Here is a 10,000-nt window from a genome sequence, read left to right as displayed (position 1 = left end):
GATACACAGGCTTCACATCCGTGCGTGTATGAGCTGTGTCTATGTGACTGTATGAAGCCATGTGATCAGATGATCAGACCCCCCCCCCCCCCCCCCTTTGTTGTCATGGAAACCAGAATGGCGGAGAGAGAGAGGATACACAGCTCTCCCTCTCTCTCTCTCTCTACCTCCCTCCCTCCCCCCCCCCCCTCTCTCTCTCTCTCTCTCTCTCTCTCTGCCGCCCCCCGCTCTCACACCGGGCAGCCCACTGAACCAAACCGAGCGGATCTAACCTACTTATCCCTCCTGAAGCAGCATCCTGTCGGTCAGCAGTCGTACCGTCGGTCTGTCGGTGCGTCTGTGGGTTCGAACCGTTCCGCCTCGGTCCGGTCCGTGCCTGTGTGTGTGTGTGCGTGCGTGCGTGTGTGTGCTCGCACGCGTGTGTTTCGCTGACCCGGTTTCTTCTCCGTGCTGTGGACCGGGAGAGCCGCTCTCTCCCCGCACCAACATTTTCTTTAATGACCGGATTTGTCTTTTGCTGCGCGATGTACATGGACAGAAGCAGCCTGACCAGGGGTGAGTCCGCACACACACACACACAGACACACACACACACACAGACACACACACACACGCACACACAGACGCATCTGCACCGGGTTCACACAGATTTACAGCCGTTTAGAACCGCTGCACGACCGTGCGCGTGCACACACAGCGGCGCGTGCACAGCCGCAGCCTCATCGCGCCGCTGCGTCTTATTTTTATTTGGTTTCTAGAGAAAATAATGAAGAATCCAGATAATCCTGACGATGGGGGCTGGGAATGACAGATGCGCGCTCACGCGGGCTGTCGCGCACACGCACACACTGACCGACATCTCGCCGCAGTGAATGTAGGCTAGTATGGCTGCATGATACTGCGTCTGCCAGATGTGTAGGTCTGTGCCGCTGCTCTCAGATCAGCTGAAAGCTTCTCTGTTAAAAATGGTGCAGGCACGTGACACATCAGGTGATTAATATCACTGTTAATGAAAACATTAATGATCCGACAGGTATCAGCTGATCGATACTGCGCCGTGTTTTATTCCATCAGCACTGACACGAACATCAGTCAGGATCCAGTCAGGAGGTCCAGTTACCGCCCAGACTGTGTGTGTGTGTGTGATCCTCTGGTTTTAAAGGTGGAGGCTGAGGTGGATGAGCAGCTGTTGGAGGGGTGGAGGTGCTGTTGATCATCAGTGTGTGTGCAGTGTTGGTTTGTCTCTGCAGACAGACGGACACACCCCCTCCACCGCGCACACACACACACATGCGCGCGCACAGGGAGCAGAGTCTCCTCATGTTAACCCTTAAAATGGCGGTAATGATGAAGGTGAACTCTGCAGAACCAGGGAGGTCTGTAAGCCGAGGGACTGTCCTCCTGTCCTGTCCTGTCTGTCCAGGACAGAAACACTGGTATGCAGGTTCAGGTCCATTTTTAGAACCCGTCCTTTCCTGGTGTGAACATGTGACCTGTATCTGGTTTCTGATCTGGATCAGTAAAAACACAGGTAGAAATGCAGCAGAACACAGATCAGGTCAGACACCACAGGCAATCACGCCAAAGCCACTGAGAACATCCATGATGAGGACTAGGACCTCTGAAAGGCCGGTTGGAAACTCCACAGCGACCACAAGAACTACCTAAAGCACATTCACACCTCCTCAGCCGTCACTAGAATCTTAGAAAGGACTGTTAGAACCTCTTAGGCACAACTAGAACTACCTGAAGGCCCCTAGAACCCACACGTCCAGAATCACATTAAGGACCTGTAGAACCTCCTCAGTGACCAGAACATACTAAAGGATGAGCTGAAGCTGCTTAGTGGCTCTTAGAGCCTCACATGTAAACCATGAATGGACAGATGGGAGTCAGGTGACGTGCTGTGATGTGGATCCTGATGGTTCCGTGTGCGCGGTGCACTGGGAGCGCCTCAGTGTTCATACGTACGGCGCAGACACTCCGCGCTGTGCAGTCTGACGGGTGCAGGCTGTGTGTAGGAAGGGTTGGTGCATACAGGACATCTGTCCTCCAACGCAGAGACATTCTTAATGCAACACTGCAGCACAAACAGTGCAGCAGAGACGTCTCTGCTGCAGCAGCTTGTCCTGACGCGTTTCCTGTCTGTCAACACGTCTGCAACACAACATGCATCACTGACGTCTGTGTGCGTGTGCGTGCATGTGTGCGTGTGTGTGTGGGTGTGTGTGCGTGTGTGTGTGTGTGTGTGTGTGTGTGTGTGTGTGTGTGTGTGTGTGCATGTGTGTGTGTGTGTGTGTGTGTGTGTGTGTGTGTGTTGTGGTAAATGGAAAATGGAGTTATATACATTGCTCTATATTTGTAGTAATATCGACTCCTCAAAGCTTCGAGTCACATTCACCCATTCATCCATTTTTACTCACTCACACATTCACACTCGTCGGGGGCAGTTTGCTCAGTATCTTGTCTAAGGACACTTCGACTGGAGCTCGTGATTAGTGGGCGACCCGCTCCGCCTCCTGAGCTACAGCCGCCTGCGTGAGGCAGCAGGTAGCTGCAGCAGGATGGATGTATTAAAGGAACAGTCCAACATTTTGACTGAGCCCAGTCAGTCTCACCTCTGGACGTCCCGCTCTGATGGAGGTCCAGGGGCTTGTCATAGCACAGAATCTGGAAATGGGGAAAACCCAGAATGTAGATCTGTTTCAGTTCCTCTGCTTCCTCAGACCCGGTCTCCAGGCCATGTCTCCTCCCTAGACTTACCTGATGTCATCAGTCTTCTCAGTCTGCCCCACCCATCCATTCACCTGGTCCCACGTAGGATCAGCAGTCACCTGAACTCTGCCTACCTGCACCTCACTGTAGAATGAGCCTTGCACCGTGTGTTTCAGGGCCTTTGTTCCTTACTGGATCGTCTGGTTCTGTTCCTTGGTTGCTGTCGTGTCTGCCCTGACATCTTTTATTAACAGGAGCGTCTCCACGTTAGCTTGCCTTTGTGTTAGCATGTGGTCGTCCCACGTTCACATAATGAAAAGTATTATGGCAAAACGAAGGTGCTGCTGACCAAGCAAGCTACCTGTCTACCTACCTTTCCCCTTACCAGTCTACTGGCAGGTGTGGCTAGTACCCACCTATACTGACCACCTTACCTGCCATACGTACATATGAACATTGTATGTTCTAAAACAAAGAAGGTCAAAGGTGCATATGCACCACATACCTGATCTAACTAACCTACCTACTAACCAGCCAAACAACCCACACTCAGACTGGCCTTTGGTCACTCCTGTGAGCTCAGGCTGAAGCCCAGTGGGTCTGAATCTCAGTTATTCCAAACTGGAGGGTGTGACATGTTGGTAGTGGAAGGATTGTGGGTAATGTAGTGTGTCAACAGACTGTTGGTCTGAGCCCAAGAAAATCTGAAAATCTACTTAATTCACAGTCACACACACACGCACACACACCATCTGCTGTACATTAGCCTGTTGATGTTTTCCCATGACCTTTCCCATCATGCTCACATCTGTACACACACTCACACATGAAGGGGTGTTTCCACATTCATTTCCTGGAGACTGACCCAAAGCACCACCTTCATCCAGGTCTCCACTCTAAAATTAGAGTCTTGGTTTTTGTCCTCAAAAGGGAGGTTGAGTCCCCACAATGTGACTGCGTCCAACACAACGCACTCTCACACACTCCCATATATATGTGTGTGTGTGTGTGTGTGTTCTGTTTGATCAGTAAAAACATTTGAACAGAAGATTTTCTGTCCTCCTGTAAGAACGAGTCCACAGTTCGTCTGTGCCACGGATCATTACGACCCATAGTTACGTTTTATTGTTAGATGACCTCTGGTGGCCGCAGTGATTATGACGGGAGCAAAGGAGGAAGTCACGTGATGTAGTATATAAAGAAAACAGTCCGGGTTAGGAGGAGGTCGGATTGACGAAACACAGACGAAGCAAAAGACGAAGAACAAAACTGATGGGCAGTGTTGTTTGTTCTATCCACTACCTTAACCATGTGTTTATTATTGTTACCATGACGACGAAGGTTCAGTACACCTGCTGCTCGTGCTCTTTTATGGGTTGTGTCCCAGGGTTGGGTCAAATGACCTACATATGTTGTTGAAATATTCCCCACAGAGCTGCATCAACCAATCAAATCAGCAGTTTCCTCTGAGGTTGTATCCTCTAAAGCTGAGGTCAGAGGTCAGATGGCTGTGGGTTTGGCAGCCTGCAGCCTGGCAGAGCGTCTGGTCAGTCAGTGCAAAGAATAATCAATAACTTTATCTCTTATCCATCTTGTTATTGGTGCACCACTGATGATGTCACAGGTTTCCGACCCGTCATGAATAATTGATCAGCTCGAGAAAAGGGCAACTCAGCAGAAAACGTAGAATCAACCAGACACTGGTCAGACTGTGACCTGCAGGATGGTGTCCGGACCATGGCCTGGAAGTCAGAGTTCAGGGCTGATCATTTCCCAGATGGCCGAGCCGTGTGTGGCCTGTCCTGGACCCACTGAAATACAGCATGACGCGTGAGCCCATAGGTCGCTGGGTGCTCTGGGCTCGGCCTCATACAGGGAAGTCGTCCTCTGAGGGGACAACATCAGGAGTCCAGCAACATTGTCCCCTCAAGACAAGCAGAGAAAGACAGACTGTGACAGCAGAGTCTGTTGTCTCATACAGTTTTCTCAGTGTGCTGCACTGAAGAATGAGGAGCGTCCGTTTTTCTTTGAGTTCTGGGTTTTGGTCTGATTTTGTGTGATTCTTCAAAGAATCAGCCAATGAGCTGCAGCCATCACCAGACCACAAACATCTCTGTCTTTGTCTACATGTGGAGTTTATTTCTGTCTGTCAGCACCAACAACCAGACGTCATATGGAAGCCATTACTCTGTGTGTGTGTGTGTGTGTGTGTGTGTGTGTGTGTGTGTGTGTAGAGCCTGTTTTTACAATCAGCTGATTTCATCCCCCGTCCGTTCTGCTGACTCTGTGAACTCCTGTGATGCTGAACGTCTCTGAAGCCTGTTCACAGGACACGTATTAATGAAGCGACGTGATCTGATCAGCAGGTGTCTGGAGGAGTGTAGATATTAACGACGATTCTAAACCTCAAGATTTCGAAGAGAAAAATCAGAAATCAGAAGGAAAACTACAAGCTAAAGCTAGCTAGCCGACCAGTTGACATCCTGGATCAGGGCCTGGATCAGGGACCGGATCATTGCCTGGATCAGGGCCTGGATCAGGGCCTGGATCAGTTCGGTGGGCCCCTCTTTACAACTGGATTAAGTCTGAAAAACAAGACTGTAAGACTTCCAGTCTTGTTAAGTCCTGTCTAAAATAATACATCTTGAGACATATTTCTAAAGTTCAGACCATCTAGCAGAGACAATTTGAAAGTTGGCAGCATCACGGAGCGTTGCCACGGAGACCAGCACACAGAGTGCAGTGCAGAGAGATGGAGAATCCTGCTAAGTGTAAAAGTGGCCAAGAGGAAGCACAGAGAAAATACCCTACAGGAAAACCCTGAGCACCTGTTTCCACATTACATCCTCCTGCTAATTAATACAGGTGTGACAGGTGAGGTGTGTGTCAGGTGACAGCCCTTGTCTCTACTCCCAGGTGATCTGAGTCAGGTTGAACGTTTGTCTCGGGTCTGAATTGAATGTAGTTCAGTCTGGATCTACCACCTGCTGAGGTCAAAGTTCACCCAGTCAAATATGTTCTGACATGTCGTCAGTTCACCTGAATGCAGGTGTGTGGGATCAGGCTTCCTGCTGCTTTGGTTCATCGTGTGTTTACCGCCCCCCCCAGGTCCCTCCTCCTCCTCCAGTCCCAGCTTGCTGACCAAGAGTCTCTCTCTGGAGCCATCCTGCTCACCGTGCAGCCACCAGGGGGCGCTGGACGCCGATGTTCCCCAGCAGCCAAGCTCCGACCCGGGGCCTAGCTCCTCCTCCTCAGGTCCCGCCTCCTTGGAGGGAGGGGCGGAGCTAACACAGCATGGCGGCTCTGCTAAGGGGTTGCTGCTGGTCAATGACACGGGGCCTCCGGAGCTGCCAGCTACCACAATAACACCACAGAGCAAGAGCAGACCTCCGCTGCCTGGGCCTAAACCTCAGGGTAAAACTGTTTAAACTGAAATACATTTGTTTTTATTCACACATCAAAGACGTTAATGAGTTTATGACATCACTAACTGACCTGTGACCCCACCCTCCATAGTCCCTCCAAAGCCCCCCCACCTCCAGCAGCAGGCTGGTGTGTCGAGGCCACGCCCCAGGGCTCCAGACAAGCCCCTTCCTCCTCCCCCACCCTGTAGACCCCTCCCAGCGGACCCCCGTGGGGGGCGGACTCCACCCACCCGTGCTGACGGCACTGCCTCCCCCACCTGTGTCCTATCACTCATTGAGAAGTTTGAGCGGTGAGTTGTAATTGGTCAGAGGAGATGTAGGCGATGTCGCTGTGTAAGATTTAAATTGATTTTATTGTTTGTGTTTATTGTTTGTGTTTATTGTTTGTGTTTATTGTGTGGTTGCAGCGAGCAGATCATTGTGGTTCCTGACATCACTGGGGGGGCTCTGTGTCCCCGCCTTCCTGACCCCTCCTCTCCCCTCTCCTCCTCCCGCCCTTCGTCACCACCATTTTCATCACCCCTTGCTCCTCCCCCACCTGATGAGGAGCCACCATCTGAGGTCAAAGGTCACGATGACATCCCAGTGGGGGGTGAGGAGGAGGAGGCCAATGTGGAGAATGATGAAGATGATGATGAAGGTGATGATGATGATGATGATGAAGAAGAGCTTGTGGCGGCGTGCTGTGATGACCTTCATCATAAACGCCTGTCCATGGAGTCGGGCTACAGCGCCTCAGAGAAGCACCTTGAGGATGATGTGGTTGCCGTGGAGATGAGGGAGCAACAGCAGCAGCAGCTGTCGCTTCCCGACCAATCTGAGCTCCCCTCGGAGCGTCTGTCCCTCCCCTCCTCACAGACAGACGGGAAACTGGCAAACCGGGACAGTGGAATCGACAGCATCAGCTCTCCGTCACACAGCGAGGAGCTCTGCTTCGCCGGCGTGGATGATGGGGGCGTGGCTTATCCCTGCAGCCCCGCCCTCCTGCCCCGACTTTCTAGCTCATCCTCGTATGCGGGGGAAGGAGGGGAAGCAGAGGGAGGGGAGGAGGAGGGGGAAGTGAGGGGAGCAGCGAGGAGGAGGAGGGAGCTTTCTGAGGAGGGAGACAGTGACCTGGAAGAGGAGGAGGCGGAGCTAACCCTGGTACTGCCCCCGCCCAAGACAGACAGACAGGACTCAGCTGAGGTGAGCCCAGAGTTTACAGACACACGACACCTGACACATTAACCACTGACAGGGCAGCACCGGCTCGGTTCCTCTGCAGAGCTCCACCCACCTGCACCCTGAGCCGACAGAACACCTGAAAACACCCGAAAACACCTGAAACACCCGAAAACACCCAGAAACACCTGAAACACCCGAAAACACCCGAAAACACCTGAAACACCCGAAAACACCTGAAACACCCGAAAACACCTAGAAACACCTGAAACACCCGAAAACACCCGAAAACACCTGAAACACCCGAAAACACCCAAAAACACCTGAAACACCCGAAAACACCCAGAAACACCCGAAAACACCCAAAAACACCCGAAAACACCTGAAACACCCGAAAACACCTTGTAAGAAGCTTCGTATGATCTGAACCAATCAAATCAGTCAGTCAGAGGCTAAACACAGAAACAGATTTTCTAATACAACACAACACAGAGACCACGTGATGGGATCACATGGTTGACGTACTGAGTACTCATAGGTCGAACTATCATGTTAGGTCGGACCCATGTTGAACGTGTGTCGCACACAGTGACTGTCATGGCGACAGCATCTATCCACAGACACATGTTGTCATGGCGACAGCATCTATCCACAGACACATATATAATATAAATGAATTTCAACCAGATTCTGATGATGAGCGAATGACATGTCAGCGCCTGGTTACTGGGACAGACTGGGTCTGATCCTCAGTGAGTTCCAGTCAAACCAGATCACCCAGGCTGCTCCACACACTCAGGTGTGGGCTTTTTCATCTGCTCACACAGAGGACATCAGCTGAGGACGGGGTCCAGGCCCAGACCACCTCTGAATATGGTCTGAGTGACCGGATCTCAAATGTGTCCTCAGCGTGTCTTGGGTGTGTTCGTACTGTACTTCTGTGTCTGTCCACCTGTGACCGGATCACCTGAGGTGCAGGTCTGAACAGGACCTGGGTCTGTGTTTGATGTTCAGTTACTGTCAGTGAAACTCCTGCAGATGTTTAACTCTGTGTCTCCGTGTCTCTGTCCAGCTGTCTGTCCAGCAGAGGGTCTTCAACATTGCCAATGAACTGCTGCACACAGAGATCGCCTATGTCTCTAAGCTCCACCTCCTGGACCAGGTGAGTCACCTGCTCTGCGCTCTGAACCTGAACCACCTCTCACAGTTTAGGTCTTCTTCAGTCCTGATCAGTCAGTGTCCCTCTGTCACTGTTGCCATGGAAACATCACAGTATTTCTGCTGCAGCGCTGACTGGTGTGAACCGTAAAAGACCGCGTCCTCCTCTGAACCTGCCCGCTCTCCTCCTGCAGGTGTTCTGTGCCAGACTCCTGGAGGAGGCTCGGTCTCGCTCCTCCTTCCCCTGTGACGTCATTCAGGGAATCTTCTCCAACATCTGCTCCATCTACTGCTTCCATCAGCAGTTTCTGCTGCCAGCGCTGCAGAAACGGATGGAGGAGTGGTGAGGACGTCTCTCCTCCTCTTCTCCTCCTGTTGGTTCTCCTCCTCAGGAGTTGCTCTGACTTTGTTCCTCATCTGTCTGCAGGGATTTGAACCCTCGAATTGGAGACATCCTGCAGAAGCTGGCTCCCTTCCTGAAGATGTACGGGGAGTACGTGAAGAACTTTGACCAAGCGATGGAGCTGGTGAACACCTGGATGGAGAGATCGGCTCAGTTCAAGAGCATCATCCAGGAGATCCAGGTGCAGGATGAGCTCGCTGACATTGCTGCTCCACTGTCCAGCTGAGATTTAACGTCGTCTGGTTGTTGTTGTTTATTTGTGAATGTGTGTGTGTGTGTTGTTTTTGTGCAGAGGGAGGAGCGTTGTGGTAACCTGACTCTGCAGCATCACATGTTGGAGCCGGTTCAGAGGATTCCTCGCTATGAGCTGCTTCTTAAAGATTATCTACACCGACTTCCAGAGGACGCGCTGGACCACAGGGACGCACAGAGTGAGTCCTCACTTTGCTAATCAGCTTATTACACCATCTACTGACCCTTAGCGACTCTTCATTGAGAGGAGTTATTTACATCGGCTACTGCCCCCCACTGGTCATGGGATTAACTGCAGATTTTCCTGTCACTGTAAAATGATTCTCTGGTAGAAATATGTGGTTCTAATCCCAGAGTTTGATTCTAAAGACTGAACTGTGTCAGTTGTGTGTGAACTAATTTCAGATCTACACGGTGAGTCTGCAGATTAACATGTTCATGCACAGCTCAGGGACCCTATGCAAATATTACCTGAGCTGTGGTTGTAACTTCAAGCCGTCCTCTGCACTTGGTGCCTTCCTTGTTGAATGCTGCGCCTCTGTCAGCCACTGTTTTAATCTGGAACGGAGGTCTGCAGATCTGATTAAACCACCCGACCACCGACCGCTTTGTCACACAGCTGAGCTCCGGCCTGTTACGTGGCCTGAGCAAACTTCTTTTTGCAGGAAACAAGACAGAGATTTTGATGAGAATTTCCCGGAGACACTGGGTCTGAGGACACTGGGTCTGAGGACACAGGAGTCTGAGGACACAGGAGACGGGTAACCATCATGAGTGAACAGTTTCACCTCTGCTCTGTGTCTCTCTCTGCAGAGTCTCTGGAGTTGATCGCCACAGCTGCAGAACACTCCAACGCCGCCATCAGGAAGATGGTGAGAGAGGTTCC

The 10,000-nt window shown here is 51.5% G+C and overlaps 1 protein-coding gene across 1 annotated transcript in view; it reads left to right on the top strand.

Moving 5' to 3' along the window:
• fgd1 (FYVE, RhoGEF and PH domain containing 1) overlaps positions 1 to 10,000 on the top strand; it is a 25,172-nt gene that overhangs the window by 5,475 nt on the left and 9,697 nt on the right. Inside the window, exons 2-9 of the mRNA XM_041049586.1 lie at positions 5,824 to 6,129; positions 6,232 to 6,430; positions 6,548 to 7,325; positions 8,374 to 8,463; positions 8,654 to 8,802; positions 8,887 to 9,043; positions 9,155 to 9,293; positions 9,928 to 9,986. Coding sequence (XP_040905520.1) covers positions 5,824 to 6,129; positions 6,232 to 6,430; positions 6,548 to 7,325; positions 8,374 to 8,463; positions 8,654 to 8,802; positions 8,887 to 9,043; positions 9,155 to 9,293; positions 9,928 to 9,986 — 1,877 coding nt within the window. The remainder of the gene's footprint in view (positions 1 to 5,823; positions 6,130 to 6,231; positions 6,431 to 6,547; positions 7,326 to 8,373; positions 8,464 to 8,653; positions 8,803 to 8,886; positions 9,044 to 9,154; positions 9,294 to 9,927; positions 9,987 to 10,000) is intronic.

This window comes from Toxotes jaculatrix, chromosome 2 (assembly GCF_017976425.1).
Source record: "Toxotes jaculatrix isolate fToxJac2 chromosome 2, fToxJac2.pri, whole genome shotgun sequence".
Lineage (NCBI taxonomy): Eukaryota > Metazoa > Chordata > Actinopteri > Toxotidae > Toxotes > Toxotes jaculatrix.
Note: the sequence above shows the minus strand (reverse complement) of the source record. Positions and strands in the feature narration are given on the sequence as shown.